The sequence below is a fragment of the Tauraco erythrolophus genome, chromosome 25 (assembly GCF_009769465.1).
Source record: "Tauraco erythrolophus isolate bTauEry1 chromosome 25, bTauEry1.pri, whole genome shotgun sequence".
NCBI classification, from domain to species: Eukaryota; Metazoa; Chordata; class Aves; order Musophagiformes; family Musophagidae; genus Tauraco; species Tauraco erythrolophus.
This window is the reverse complement of record NC_141489.1, coordinates 3,336,401-3,352,256: the sequence shown is the minus strand read 5'-3', so window position 1 is coordinate 3,352,256 and position 15,856 is coordinate 3,336,401. Positions and strand designations below refer to the sequence as shown.

The following is a 15,856-nucleotide window of genomic DNA, read 5'->3' as shown; positions in this document are numbered from 1 at the left end:
TGTGCTGGTGTTCAGGTGTGTTTTGTGAGTGATGACAGAGGTGGTCTTTTTTTTTTTTTTTTTTCTGAAGAGGCTTTGTCGAGGAAGGGTGGGCAGGGAGGTTTTGTTTTCTCCGAGACTTGACAAAGTGGGTCTGGCAGCTGTGGCCAGGTAGGACTGGAGCTGCTGGTTCAGCTAAGCGTGGAATAAAATCTTAACGCTTGCATAGGCAGGACTTCAGTCCCTGGGTACCAAAAGTTGTTTTAATGTTGCTCTGCGGAGGCACAGCTTTTATAGCATGTCTGTAGCTCGGTGGGTAACTATTAGCAGCGGCGAGATGATATCAGTCGTGCCATTCAGTGTGTAGCTTTTGATCCATCTGTCAGTTCTGCCAGGTTTTTTTGCGGGCTGTGTAATTAAAATCACACTCAAAATAATCCCTCCTTCCCCTCTCTGTTTTTCTAGGAGGCGAAGGGCAGAGTGGAGATGGGCAGCAGACCGTGCAGCCATCGTCAGTCGCTGGAATTGGCTCCAAGCCCATGTCTCAGACCTGGAATACCGAATCCGGCAGCAGACGGACATTTACAAGCAGATTAGAGCCAATAAGGTGAGGACTGGGAGTGCGTTCGGGTACGTGAGATTTTGCTCTGTCTGCCTCCTAAAGGCTGTCCTTCCTGATGCAGTCTGGTGCTTTTTTTTGTTTCACCCTTGCATCTCTCAAAAAGTGTGTTGCACAGTTGTGACTAATCGTGATGCTATTTGGCGTGGACTGAGTGTACTTCTTTTCCCTGGTTCAATATGGCAACGTGAAGAGAGCAATAGCTTAAAGTCAGCCGTTGGTTACTGAACAAAACTGTGGCTTTTGCATGTGTGTTGCTGTTCTCCGTCATTCAAGCCTTTCTCTTTTTCACTTGAGTTATTATTTAAAAAAAAAAAAAAAGTTTTTTTGGGAGTAGCTGAAGATGGGGATAAGGAACAACTTAACACGAGACTTACTGGGGAAGGGAGGAGACTGTGGAGGAAGTTAGCTTTAGATGCTATCACATAACACAGGCTTAAAATTGAGTCTATGATTAAAAAAAAGACTGTTTCTAGGTGCTGACCTTTCTCCGTGGAAGGAATTCTTTTTTTCAGACTTGCTCTCAGATGGTGGGAGAATGGGGGAGAGCAGAGAAAGGATGAGGAAGGAATTGTTATCAAGACTTGTTCAGGCATGCACGTCTAAATGTCAGGCCTTGGAGGGAGGAATGTCTGGAGTTTGTGGCTCATGGTATTGCATCAACTTATAGATCCTCAGGAATTCAGAGTCCGGCAAACGCTTTTCCCAAGACGTATGGTGCTCTGGGAGTGGTGGGGAGAGAGGCTTCCAGGTCAGTGGAAAGCACAGGCAGGGGAGGGAGACTGGGCTTTTATGTAGCTATGTAGAAAACCAGAAAAATTGAGTGAGTGAGGGCCGTAAGTGACGTGGTGGAAGACAACACATTAGATGAGAGCAAAAGGCTTCTGGGAAGCGGACTGTATGTCAGATTAATGAACCAGTGTCAGAATCATCTTCCCTCTGTCTGAAGCAAGCCGATCACGCAAGATGGTTTCTAAGTATAAAATACAAAATAGCTAAACATTTATATGCTAAAAGTTAAGTAATGGAAGAAACAAGAAAACTTGTCTAATGAAGTGGAGGATTCGGTGCTTTCACCAGATGTTGTCAACTTGACAGACTCGTGAAATGGCCCGATAATGGCTACGCGCATCCCATATGTTTTTATCTAAGGTTGCAGTCTCTCGGTCTGAAAGGAGAACATCACGGTATTGTGTCAGAGTTGAAAAGTACAGCTGAGGTTTCGGAAAACAGGATGTCATCTTTTTTGATTTGCTCAAACAAAACTTCCTCAACTGCAATAACCCCATGCATGCATTTAAGATAAAGTGTGCTGCTTACAGTGACATTAGAGTTGAGATGTTGAGGGTTTGGTAGTGAATGTTCCGCCTGAACAAGAAAAAGGGTATCAAATACCTCATCTTTCTGATAGGACTCCATGGAGATCACCGCTTGCACCCATCTGTTGTTTTCTTGGTGTCATTGAGCTCGAGGATGCCTTGTAAAATGTGTTCTGTTTTCATCAATGAAAAGCTCAGAATGAGATTCATAAAAGCATTTTGGAGACTAGAGAAACGAGTGCATAGTTCAGTAATCAGAGAGTCTTGCTGGAATGGATTTGGCTTCAGTTGGAATGGATTTGGCTTCAGTTTGTACAAGGACAACAATTAAAGAATTTGGAAACGCCTTGTTTTTTCTATCAACATGACTTAACCCAAGATTATTTGGCCATAAAGAGGTTAAAATGTAGCTGCTGCAGGAATTCCAAGTTGCTATTCCATTTTATTCTTTTTTTAGGTGGAATACCTTTATATGTTAAGGTTTACATCCCAGTGTACCCTTCAAGGAAGATGCATTGCTTTGTCAGATCAAAGCAAGAGAAGGACCAGGCAGTTGAAAATACCCTTCTGTTTTGGAGGTGCACTGCTGCCTGGATGTCTCAGCAGTAATTGTATTTTCAGCACATTTGGATCGGTTCAGTCGGAGCCTGGTGAGATGCGGAGGAAAACAACAAACTAGTGAGCATGTGTTCAGATGAGTTGTGAAGTGCTGTGTTTCCTGGCACTCAAGAATAGCGGGCTGGTGTGCCTTCAGTTTTGGGTTGGTTTTGAAGAGCATGTACAGTTAATTTAAGGGTCCGGATGTCCGTGAGGGTAGTAACATGGTTTTGTTTTTTTTTTTTTCCACGAGTGTGCTTTGTTGGACCTTTTTTAGGTGGGATGTGGCACGGTGCTGGTTGGTTCCCCCCCCCACGCAGAATCTTTGCATCTCCCTCCATGTGTGGGTGGCAGATGCTGTGTTTGAAAAGGAACGAACAACATTTTTCCTCTCTTTTGGTGTCTCTTACGAGTTTCACTCTCAGGTGGAATAAGAGGTGAATTAAGATAAAGGGCTCCTGCAGGAATTTTGTGCTGCTGCAGACTTGGTTGAAACACAGCGACCGAAACTCTCTTAAGAAAGACGGGGTTGTTTTGCACGGCGTCTCTGCAGACCCAGGTTCGACTTGTTCCCAGACCATCTGAGATGGGTTCGCTGTGTTCCCTTTGAGCTTTTGGTCTGACCTGTGTGCAGCCTGTCCCATGGGGAGGGCTGTGCTCTGCTCCGAGCTGCTGAGTCAGGAGAAGCGCGTGATGGGAAGGGTGGGATGGGAGTTAGGAGGAGCCTCTTGCTGGAGGAATTTGCAACTCTCACATGAGTTTCCTGTGTCTGCAGCAGTATATCAGGCTTAGGGCACCATAAGAGATGCTGCTGTCCCTGTGCAGTGCTGTTGAGGACACTCAGTCTCTTTCTGATGTGTCTTAGATGTGCCAGTCCTCTTCCTTGCCAATTAGTCCCTCGGCAGAAGCTGCTGACTGTTACAGGGCTGTGAAATATGAGATCTGTTTCTATCTGAGACCTGTACCATTGACTTCTCATTAATCCCATAAGTAGTGATAAAAACAGGAGTAAAGCAGCAGCAATTCTGTCCATAAGTACTGAGGGGGGCTTCTGTTTGTTTTGGAGGATGCTGGTGCAAAGCAAGTGTTGTGTGATCTTGGAATAATTCACATGCGCTGCTCCTTTCCCTGTCCTGAAAGGGAGCTGGAAATTGGATGTTGCCCTTCTGATTCCTCTCTGTTATTCAGAAGTGCATAAATAACGGAGATTTAAAACTCTGAGGAGCCAAGTGGAGAGCACAAGCCCTCAGGAGGAGGATGCCATCGATGTTCAGGTCTGTAGGCCCATAGAGGTTGTTCCATGGACTGGGAGCTGGGAGAGGACTGGTGTGCATGGTAGATTCGGGCAGCGCAGCTTCTGTTCAAGGACATGGAAACCACATCTATGAGTGTCACAGGGAAGGCTGCGTTAAGTGTTGTCCTCTGCTTCAAAGTCACCAGTGAAGGGACATACTTCTAAACAAATACTCACAGTGTATAGAATTAGTTACTGCTCATTCCTGAGGCGTGGAGCAGCTCCCTTCATCCTCTTCCCTCAAACTGAAGGCATAGTCCTTGCTGGCGGTTTCTGTTCCTGATGTCCATGCTTCCCCATCTCATCCTCTTGCTGAGTAAATGAGGAGCCCAAGTGCTTTCTGGAGTGTCCAAGGGGGGTGGTTTCGTCGGTTCCAATTTTGAATTCAGTCCCAGTTTCTCCCTTTTTCATGTCCACTGTCTCCTGCACGTGACATCTGGACGTGACCAGCCTCTGTGCTAAAGCACGTCTGAGGATGTTTCTGGAAGCAACGGTGAGGTGCGGTGGGTTGCTCTCAGAGAGGGGACTTTCAAGAGTACAGGAAAAGCACAGCAGTATTTAATTGAGTTTACACTTCCAGCTCCTCTCATCCACTGAGCATCCTTCTGGAATGTCAGAAAGCTCTAGAAACTCATTGTCTTGTTTATTCTAGAAGCTGGCTACTTCCTTATTGCTGGTCAGAGGCCACGTACGGTTGGTTGTATTTAGTTTATGAACTGTCTGTTTTTAAATAAAGTATCCCTGAACTATGGGCTGCCCCTCTCTTTTCACAAAGCCACTGATCTGTTGTATAGAAGCTTGTGTCAAGGTGCAAGACCAGCCTTACAGGAGACTTCAGTGGCCACATGCCGTGGCATTGGTGGTGGACGCACGGATATACGTAAGATTTGACTTTGTGGACTTGGAGGGAAGCCTTGTAGTGCTCCTCTCTCTCCAGATACTGTGTCCAGGTTCCCTTCCAGGCATACTTTCTTGTGACACACCGTGTAACCTCTGAAATTGTTTTCGGATGACTGATCTGCCTGTTCTTAATCTGAGCAGCCCTTTCCATAGCTCCTTGTTTGACTGATCACAAACTTGTTCTGGCTTGTCTTTGTCCTGGACTGTAGTCATGGCCTCTAGGTTCTACTAGCTCTCTAATCACTTGCACATTTTAGCCTGTTTTGTTAAAATATCGCTCAGAATATGCATAATTATAATTATTTTATTTTACTTTGTGGTGTTCAGAGAGAAAGCAGTTCTGCATTTGGAGTAAGCATCACTTAGAGTAAAACATAAACAGGACAACATATGTTAAGCCTGATAAAACAGTGCTCTGCCACTGTGCTTTGTCCTACTAGGTTTACAGCAGTGATTTGTTTATCGGTGTTTTTCTTTCCTTATTCAATTTTGTGAATATCCCCTCTTTGAAAAAAAAAAGAAATCTGCTCAGCGTAACAAGTTTGACTGTAGATTTTTGGCACCCACTCAAAATTGCTTGCTTGGCTGTGGTGGCGAGTTCCACTTTGTACCATGAAAGCAGTCGTTTCCTGCTCTGCACTACAGCAAACTGTTCTCTCTGGTTTTGCTGGCGTGCAACTGCTGAACCTCCTCGTGCATGGGAGCAGGGGTGGGAAGCAGGACCCCAGCAGTGTTTCGGCAGTTTTGCCCAAGAGGGAGCTACCTGTCTGCTGCTAATGGGCTGGAGGCATGTGGTCTGCCTTCAGCCGCTCTCCTTCCTCCTCCAAGTCAGCTGAGATGTCAGAAAGATCCAGGCAGCGGAGGATTGGGTTTGGCATCGCGTCTGAAGAATGCAGTGGGAGCACAAGCCGTGCCGTGCCAGCGGTTGTAGTTCCTGGGGGATGATGGATGCGCAGTTGCCCTGCTGAGACCAAAGGAACCGCAGTTAATTCCTGTTCCCTTCCCTCTCTTCCAGGGGCTGATAGTTCTTGGTGAAGCATCACCCCCTGATCCTGCAGTAGATGATGCGTCCCGTCCCGTTAGTGCTGAAGTAAAGCTGGAGCCTGGGGCTGACCGGCTGGTAAGTGCCAGCAGCAGAAGCGACTGGGTCCAGATACTTCATGTTTCGTGAATTTTGGGTAGGGAAGGTTGATCCTTTGAGCTGTGCGGAGAGAGATGCTCAAACCGCGTGTCCGGCATGGGACTGGCCTCCAGCAGCAGCATCTCTCTGCGGGACTTCACGTGGGAATTGCTGATCCATCGGTCTGCGTAGGTCACCTCCTCCCAGGTTATTTTGGGGTTAATAAACGATACGATTTAAACACCTTTTAGAACAGAGTTCCTCAGGGAACCTTTGTAATATGCATTAGCATTTTGTGAAGCTTAAAAATCCTAACTAATCCTTTCCCTCTAGCAAAAGCACCTCAAACTGAGAGCAGCACAATTAGCAAAGGCTTCTAAAGATGTGGCTATTAATATCTCCCTGAGTGTTACCCCTTGGAAAGGGAACTAATCATTTCAGTGAGATGCTCTGGAAACTCTGCGGAGTGCCAGGTATTTATTATTTAATGCAGAAATGTAGGACACAGACTAAAGGCTCGATGGTACTGTTCAGCCTGGCTGTGATTACTTTTGATCCTGTGGGACACATCGGCGTATTAAAATGGAGGATTTTGGAGTTGTGGTGTAGTACTAGGAGAAGGGTGGGCCCTACGTGGCTCAAACTCCTGCTGCCGCGCTCCTGCTTTTCTGTCCTCATGCTGCATTTTGGGAGAATCGGAGCTTCGCTGCAGCGGGAGCGCTTGAGTTTCATTGACCAGTGTTCAATGTAGTTGATACAGGTAAAAAACGTAACTAGAAGCGACCCTAAAATTGTACTTGGAGTGTTTTCTTCCATCACTGGCGAGACTTTGTCAGAGTTTTCCTGATACTGAAAGATAATCTGAAATACTGCGAAATTTTTGAGAAACGCCGGACCGCAATGGGGTTATTACGAGTGATTGTAATAAAATATCTCCTCGCTTGCCACTGGCTTTCAGATGTGTGTTTGGAATTGAAGTCTTTGATTAGCTGAGCCCAAAACTCTGCTGGGTAGTTGGGTGCAACGAGCAGGTTTTGCTCACGAATGAAATAGTAGATGGTGCTTCAGATGAAAACAGAGCCGCGCTGGAGGAGCGACGGAGGCTGGAGAGCCAGGATGACAGGGGCTGCCATGGATCATGATTGAATCACAGCATTACGCAGCGTCTGCTTTGAGCAGTGATGTCCGTCTGTCGTGTGCCCCCCCTCGGCCCCCCCTTTTCATGCTTTAACCCAAAAAGTGCTCCAAGAATAATAACCAAGTGCAGTGACAGCGTGCTCCGGCACTGATGAATCAGCTGTTATTTGGGAGCTAATCTGCAAATAGCAGGCTGATAACAGAGGTAAATGATCAAATTTAACAGTGAGAGGAAGAATATTTTCTTCTTTTATCTGTTTAAATCAGATGTTAGTCTGACACAAGTGTATTTTCAACCTGGAAATGTGCAGATGGAAGGACTGTGTCCCACCTGACTTTGTCCCTACACTTTGAAGATGTTTTCCTGCTTACAAAATCATCGCATTGTCCTTTTTTAGGTTGTCTTAAAACATCATCTCTCTGTATAGAATAGAAAATGTCTATGGATTTCTGATGTATGGAAAAGAAAATGCTTGTTTGGCCAGTGCTGTCTGGTTTTGCTGCTCACAGCCAGCTCGCTGTTGCTGTGTTTACTCATTTCCCACATTGTCCCTTTTCTCATCCCTTTCACTTGGAGTTGAGCTCTTCAGACAGAGACTTTTATTACTGCAGCATTAGTACCATGGAGAACCCATCTCTTGCAGGTCTGAAGAGGTAACAGTGACACAAACAATAGATAATGAGAGCAGTGAAGATGACATTTTTGGTATAAAGCAGGCTGCAGGTTCCTCCTTGGCACCTTCTTCTGGCTACTCCTGCTGCCGTGCTTGCCGTCTTGGAGACTAACTCCTCTTGAAATGGACTTTTTATTCCGCTTCCACATGTGGCTGCTGATGGATGCTCACATCTCGCCACGCCGCTGGCTTCTCTGCGGCAGTGCTGGAGGTGTCAGGCACCAGAAACGCTGCCTACAGGCACCTGGCTTCTGCACCCTGCTGCTGGAGGGTTTGTGCTTCATTAGCCTTGCTCATAAGGGTGGGGTGTTGAGTCAGAGCCTTGATCTACTCCGAGCCAGAGATAAGCCCAGAGACCATTCCTGTTGCGTTAGGACACTTACTGGAAGGATATCTCTTGGGCCTCTCCTGGAGAGGTGCTTATCATTTTGGCACTTCTTGTGCTTTTTTCTTTTCTTTTTTTTTCTTTTTTTTCCCCCCCTCCAAACTGGCAGACTAAGAGACCAGTCCACAATGTGGATTAAGGGGAGAAATCCATCCCCTCTCATCCCCAGCTCCTCTTTGGATCTCATCTACTCATGGATACCTCCCTTGGCCAGTGTGAGTGCAGGATACATGTCCTTGGGCATCAGCTTGATATGTGGGATGTGGCTGATTAATCCCTGGGAGGAACTAATCCTATCGTGAGTGGAGAGAAGGGCTTTGCAATGGCCTGGGAATGTCTGTCGGGAACTGGAAGCTCAGTGTATGAATAAATATTTTTGCCTGAAGACAGGAGTAACACAAAGCCCTGGAGAAATAACTCAGCTGTTGATATGGGTTCATTGCTGGTATTGCTAGTCTAGCGAGGGGGTACACTTAAAAGGTACACTTAAAATTTTTAATAGTAAATGAGAAAAGATACTGATGGAGTGTGTCTTGGTAAGGCTTTTCCCTGCGTTAGGGATTTGTATCTAGTAATAGGTGAAAGTCTGAACCTGTCTGGCTTTGTGTGGGTTTTTTGGGAATGTGGGGGGACATTCCAGTACACAGCTTCCTTACTGCTGTGAGAGCCCCTGGTAGTCTGCAGGCTCCTGGTTTCATGTGCAACAAGCAGGTGTGCTAAAGCTGAATCTTTGATTCTGCTCCCAAGAGTCCTGGGGATCCTAAAGACCTGGACTTCCAGACCTCAGGTGTACCCAAAACACAGAGAAAAGCTCAGTCTGGGAGCACTGATGTGATCCTGGTGTGATGGACACTCCCCTGGATCCCAGCCTGGCTGCCCAGCCAGCCCCAGAGGAAGGCACGGCATTGAGAGGTGCATCCAGGAGGAGCTGGTGCAAGAGCTCCGCCTCTGCTCTGAACACTGGAGATGTTGGCTCTTGCGGTCCTGCTCATTCCCCCGTTGCTTGTGTCAGAGCCTTATTAGGGTGCACCCATCTTCAGTGTGATACAGTGACCTCGGGCTGTTTCTGATAAAGAGCCTTTGGATTGATGCCTTCCAGCTCCTCCGTGAGAAGCAGAAGGGTCGCCCTCTCTTCCCATCTTGAACCATCGAGCAAGAGACACCTCTTGGAGAAGAGGTTCCTCCTTTAAGACCCTTTCTGGAGAAGAAAATAAATACCCTATTTCAAAAGAGCTTATGAGTCATGTGTACCCGCCCTCCTGAATCGTGGGTGCCTCCGGCGGAGGTGTCACGTGAAGGCTCAGCCTTGCCAAGCCTCTGGAAACCAGAGGGAAAACGTTCAGCTCCTGCACGGGCTTCACCTCGCCAGGGCGCCCGGTTGCGTTTGCGTAATGCTGCTGGCGCGATCGGATCTCGCCCCTACGTCTGCACGCTCAGACCAAGTATCGGGGACGAGCAGGTCGGTCCGATCCTGTCTCTGCCCGCCCCCCCCAAGAGAAAGGTCTTTTTTGCAGAAGTGTAGAAAACCCAGCAAAGTTCCTCAAGCAGGCAACAGGCAGAAGTTGTCCATGTTGTCGGAAATTGCTGTTCCCTTGGTGAGTCAGGTCTCTGGAAACCGTTAGTCCAGCACTGCCGTAGCCGGATTTTCGTTGTTCGTTGGGTTGGGGGAGTGATTGCAGGGAACCTTCTAATGAATGCAGTACTGATGCTGTTGAGATGGAGTATGTGACGAGCAGGGAGGGCTGGCTGGTGGGTTGGACGTCTTTGTCGATAAGTCAAGGCCTTTTCTTTTGTCTTTTTTTTACTAGTACTTGAAAGGCACCGCCGCCCTTGCGTGTGCGAAGGGGGAAACCCAGCTAGAGAGAGATTGGCAGCGAGCGTAGGAAGTGCTGCACGAAGGAAGAAACGACGTTTCTCCTCTCCAGGGCAGAGGAGGAGCGTGTCTGAAAACAAAAAGAAGGGGCTGCGAGGATGAGACTAGGGATGATGAGTGCCAGGGGTATGAACGTGCTGGACCACGCCGTCTCCTGCCTGGGTGGAGAGCAGGAATGTCACTGGCAGGACAAAAAGCAGCGTGTCCATGGAGGCTGTGGGGACAGTCCGTGTCCGTGGAGGCTGCGGGGACAGTCCGTGCCCCCCGTCGAGGCCGGGCACAGGGCACCAGGAGACGTGCAGCGTCCCGTGCTGCAGCCATGCAGTGGCTGCTGCTCAGTGCAGGGCGAGGGGCTCTGTGTTCCAGACCCAGGGCAGGAGGGATTGAGGAGCTCGGTGTCTTCAGCTTAGTTTTTACCTGCTTTCCTCCAACAAAAAAAGTGTTTCCAGCTTTGTGTTCATCAGGCAATTTTGGCACTATAGAGTTGGCCTGCTTGTAAAACACCACTTGTGTGCACAGTCATTTAAAAATACTTTTTAAAGTGCTGTCTGGACCGTGTTTGCACGGGTATTTAGCTAAAATGCCAATTCAGTTTTGCAAGTCTGTTCTCCTCTCCTTGTGCTCCCGTTTTCCCCCAAAGTGCTTAGACAAGAGCTCGCAGCCCTGTGACTTAGAAAGCACAACACCAAACTCGAGAAGAGCCTGCAAGGTTTGCAGGTGGTTATGAACTTTTTTGCACTATTGAGACAAAAAGCTAAAATACCCTTAGAGACCTCGGCCTTTCGTATTCCTTACTGGTTGCCTGAGGGGAATTGAACTCTTTTGTTTCGTGTATCCATCCTCTTGCCAGAACTGCTTCCTAAAAAGTCCTTACATCTCCAGCCTCCTGTTCACATAGTGACTTATGAACCTTTGTTTGGAAACCTGTGGCTACGGTGCAGAATCCTCAACTAGAAACTGGGAATAAGAAAATTGTAGCTATATAAGAATCCTTCTAAAATTAATTTATTATCTTTCTCATCCTTCCTTAGAGTGTTTCTGGATCCCAGCCACTAGAGAACTTGGGTATTTCCGCTGCAAATACTCCTGAATCCCATCCTGTCAAGCCCTGTGGAGCACCAAGACCCGTCAATGGAGTTATTAACACGTAAGCTGCTTGTGTATTGTGGGAAGAGCTTGATTTTTATCATCTTGATGAAGGCCCATGGGAAACCAGCCTGTAACACGCTGGTTTGGTTGGTAGTGGCTGGGTTGTTAATGGTATAAATGGTCTCTTTTTGAAAAAAGTGCGGTAGTAGATGATGCTTGGAAAGATTTTGTTGGAGATGGCTTGCTTGAGGTTTTCTGCTGCATTGTTTTTCTGAAAATGGTATTAAACTGAGCTGTGTTTACACGAGCGAGCCCTACAGGCAGCCGTGCGATGGGCGTGTTCAAAACTGTTTCTTTATGGGTATTTTTAACACACTTGCAAATTGTATGATTCGAAGGCACTAGTAGCCCACTTGCAATTATTTTGCAGAAGTATCTGTAACCACTGGCCTGTTTTTCTGGAGATACTGAGGAACCCAAATCCCATTGATTTTAGGAGTAAGACTTGCTAAATTCATTTTTTTTACTCCAGAGTGTTTTTGTTGAGTCTTTAAGTGGGTAAATGAAAACAAGCGAAAGAAATTCTCCTCTGCTACAGGATGATTCCAGGGTTGAACCACTTGAAAACCCTTGAATGCACAGTGCAGAGAAGTGCCGCCAGCACCGTTGCACGTGCTTAGTACCTGGAGGAGGGAGGGATGCTGCTCCGGTGCAGCGTGAGCAGGCGTGGAAAGCACCGATCAACCAGCTCAGTGCTGCAGCTGTCGGCCGTGACGGAGCCCGTTATATGCCTGGAGCCTTTGCAGAGCCTCAGGCCACAGGGCTTTCATGTTTTGCATTTTTAGAAATGAAACACTTGTAAAATATAAGTGAAAATACATCCGTAGGTGAGGTATTTGGTGGGTGGCATGGTGTGTTGGTGCCGTGGTAGGGCAGGGGTGCTGCGTCTGGATGGGAAACTCCTTTGGAGGTAAAACAGGTTAATGTTGACAGTGCGCTTTTCCGGTGGCGTTACTGGGAGTTGCTGGAGGTATAGTTCTCAAATATTACTCAGAATCAAGTTTACATCTAGGCTAAATATTTTTTCTAGAAAATGATACGTTCTCTGACATTTAGACTCATCAGAACCTCTTGTATTAAGATACCCTGAGCTGTAATTCTGGGTGAAACTGAATTCTAGGATTAACGCTGTTCAAGGCTGGAGTAACTTTTGGTCTTGTTCTGTGTCTGGCTTTACATGCTATTTTTTGTTCAGATCTTCCGAAGGTATTTTGTCAAAGGTTGGGAGAGTGTGGAAAGTGACCAAAGTACAAGCAAAAATTAAAGTTACCTTAATAAAAGATACTGCTTCGTGAAACTGCAGTGCTTTAAACTCGGAGTGTTGGCTGAGGTCTGGATTGTGAACCTGGCTGGTACCGCTGGATAACGTGGGATGGTTGAATGAATAACACGATCTTTTTTTATCCTCTTCTCTTTGGGCAGTCTTCAGCCTGGCCTGGCAGAACATGCTCAGGGAGATGGCCAGGAAGCTGAGGAGCTCTTGCATAAAAGGCAACGACTGAACATGGTTTCTTCATCTTCGGATGGAACGTGTGTAGCAGCTCGCACTCGCCCGGTACTGAGCTGTAAGAAGCGACGGCTCGTTCGACCGAGCAGCATCATGCCCCTTTCCAGAAAGGTTGGTGCTCTTTGGGTTTTTTGATGCAGCGTATGGCTAAAGCTCCGCACCAAAAAGCCTGGTGAGGTCCTGATGCGTTGGTCCAGTGTGCTTTTGCTCTTTGCATGAAGAGGTCTCCCTGTTTTGGGAATGTTTGTGGTTATTAAGAGGGGGGAAGAGTAACGGGGAGGAAGAGGAGTCCAGCTTCAAAGACTGTTAGAGAAATAAAGGAGAAACGAAGGAGAAGCTTTTAATTTGTTGGAAGAATTTTCTTAGCTGTCACTGGGGAGAGGAGACGCTGAACCCTGATGTGAGTTTTGTTTTCTAAAACCAACCCGAGGCGACCTTCGGGCCAGGCAGTTCAATATGGCACAGTCTGAGCAGTCGGAGGAAGCTCGGAAAAGTCAAGTGTCAGGAAACCTGAACTCTGAGCACAGGAATTAGCACACCCAGGACCTCGCTGCTGCTTCTCAAAGAAAAACTCCAGTTGTCTGGCCAGGCGTGCGTGGGATGTCTTGCAAAAGGCCGGCCGAGGTGATCGTGTTCGCTTCCGCTCCTTAAGTTTGGAAATCACCGAAAGCCACGACTGCTCCTCGTTTTGTTTTCGTTTATTTTTTATACTCCTCTCCCTTATGCAGAATTCAGTTCAGTGGAAAGACAGTTTATTGCCTCTATGAGGAAAGGCTGCGCTTCATTCTTTTTAATTTCTCTTAGGAATGCCATAAACTGGCAGTTGGAGGATGGATAGTTAGAAATTGAGGGAATAAAGACCTTTTTTTGTGCATGCAGCTGTCATGATTGCAGCACCATAGATGGCGAAAATCCACTTACCTTTGAGTCAAAGTGTTTCAAGTCAAACTTTACCACAAGGGTTTGGGGGTTTTCACTCTGCGGGTGCTGGAGTTTTAAAGAGAAGCTCAAAAAAGCAACATTTTTCTGAGCAAAATAGATTTTTGCTCAGCTGAGTTAGCTTTAACTGATAACTCATTTGCAGTTTTGTCTGAGGTATTTCTGGTAGAGCTCTGCAGTGACTCCTGGCAAGATCTTCAGTGGTTTGGAAGTTTATGAACTATCTCGTAGGCGATGCTGACTTGTGCACTCAGTGTTTGAAGAAGTGGCTGTTAATTCTGTGTTAGATCTTGACTGTCGTCATCAAACCCATTTGATAATCAGAGATGGTTCAGAAGAGCAGTTCCAAAGGATGGAAGATGTGCCAGATAGCAGAGAATTTCTGTGGACCACTCCAGTTATTTCAGAGAAGGCTGAGTGATGGCTAGATCATGGTCCAGAAATACTATGTCCACCTGACCACACTCTGTCCAGCACAAAATGGTTGTGGATTGCGGTGACTAGAAGTTAGAACTAGGAGAATTCGCTGTTTCAATAGAGATCATCCATACCTGTGCCTACAGTTTACAAAATCACATTAATCCTCTGGGCAGAACTGCTGCTCATTTACCTCTTCCACCTCTTCACTGGGTGCTGAAGTGTCCCCTTGTTGAATTTGCCCTCGGTGAATGATATTTGATTTATTTTGATTTTATTGATTTATTTTAAATCGTTTCTCTTAATTTGTAACCATGGATGGGTTTTCAGCTCTTTCCTTCAAGGTACTTGCAGCCCTTCCCGGTTCTAGTGTTACTTGCTAAGGCTTAAGGATATTATCTCTTCCATCATTCAAGTCATTATCACTTCCACATCATGGAAGTGATTTGGATGATACTGACTCTGAATGACTTCTGCAGGATCCAGTTTGATACATCCTTCCATTTTGATGGGGAATCATAGGTTGCTGTCTCAGTGCGGGGTTTACAGCCAGTTGTGCATCTGCCTACAGTGTTTTCGTATAAACAAAGTCTGTATAAAATCTGTAAATCTGTGAATTGAAAGTCTGCCCTGGTTTAAGAAACAAGGTTGAAAAACACTCTTCTTCACTCTGTAAAGATGTCCCTGTGTCAGCTCTTGGCATACAGTGATGGCTCTCTGACCCGTCTGAACTCAAAAAGGCTTTTTTTTCCCCCTGTCTGACAACTGAATTGTGCTGCCTCATGATTTTTATAAATGAGGTTTCAACCTAGATAAAATTAAACACTTTTAGTCCAATTTAGTAGAAGTTAAACAGTCTGTGCTGGTGAGGAGTAGTTTTCAGTTGTGTTTGTGCAAAGTGAAAGTGTCCTTTTATGAGTCCAGACTAAATGAACAGGTTTTGTACAAGATTCTAAAAACCAACCAAAGCAAAACCGACAGCCTTTTGGATGTCTTTCATACGCTGTCAAAGGGAGATGTGCAAAGAGAGCCCTTAGGCATGTCGACCTCCGATATGTTGACACCGTTCTCTGTCCCCTTTCCAGGTCCATCGTAATAACCTGGTGCGATGTAGCTGTGATGTGAACCCTTCATGTGCTCTGTGTGGCACCCGAAGCTCAACGACTCTGGAAATCCAGTATGATGCCCCTTTGCTGGAGCGCCTCTCCCAACTGGACTCATGTATTCATCCTGTCCTGTCATTCCCAGATGGTAAGCACAGCACCCACGGAGCTGCCAGGGGTCCAGCTGGGTCCTGAGATGGGTTACAAGGGATGCTTGGAGGTGCTCCAGAGCCTGCTCCTCCATCCTGGGCTTCCAGAGGAAGTGCTTGGGTACGGCTGAGCTTATTCATCTGCAAGTATTTTTAGGAGCAGAGCATTTACTGGAGCAGAAGGGTCTGGGAATGTGTTACACCTGAAATCTGCTCTGCTGCGAACGTGTGTTATGGGAACCTGACCCCAAGCTTTGTTCAGGGCAGAGAAACCAAGCAGTGACTGGGAGTCTGTACTGGGACCTGGTTCTTAGGCTGGTGTCTTGTGTGGCTGTAAACCACTTGGGAAATATTTGCTTCCACAGTTTATTCATCTGTATAAAATTATTTGCGAGTTGGTTTAAGTCACAGGAAATTTTTTTTGACCTTGTAAGGAATTGTGAATGATCATCCACGGTTCAGAGGGTACAGTGAGAAGGGATGTTCCTGTTAAGACACTCGTTTCCCTGTGTTACGGAATCAGGGTTAATCATCATTAAGAGGAATAACTAACCAACCCTGACTGTGGGGTATTCACAGATTTCGTGTGGAGGGACTTTTCCCAAGGGAAAAGAAGTAGTTTCCAGACCGTTCTGCTTTCTAAACTGCCAAATTAAATACAAGCCTGTTCTTTGACCAAAAACTACTGGCTTGCA

At 46.5% G+C, this 15,856-nt stretch overlaps 1 protein-coding gene across 4 annotated transcripts in view; it reads left to right on the top strand.

Moving 5' to 3' along the window:
* The window catches only part of KANSL1 (KAT8 regulatory NSL complex subunit 1), a 99,419-nt gene that overhangs the window by 70,434 nt on the left and 13,129 nt on the right, over positions 1-15,856 (top strand). For 3 of the 4 annotated variants that reach the window (XM_086626578.1, XM_086626576.1, XM_086626575.1), the window contains exons 3-7: positions 445-586; positions 5,724-5,828; positions 10,929-11,044; positions 12,469-12,664; positions 14,995-15,160. In XM_086626578.1, the coding sequence (XP_086482704.1) occupies positions 445-586; positions 5,724-5,828; positions 10,929-11,044; positions 12,469-12,664; positions 14,995-15,160 (725 nt within the window). The remainder of the gene's footprint in view (positions 1-444; positions 587-5,723; positions 5,829-10,928; positions 11,045-12,468; positions 12,665-14,994; positions 15,161-15,856) is intronic. The other variant, XM_086626577.1, reaches the window with a different exon arrangement.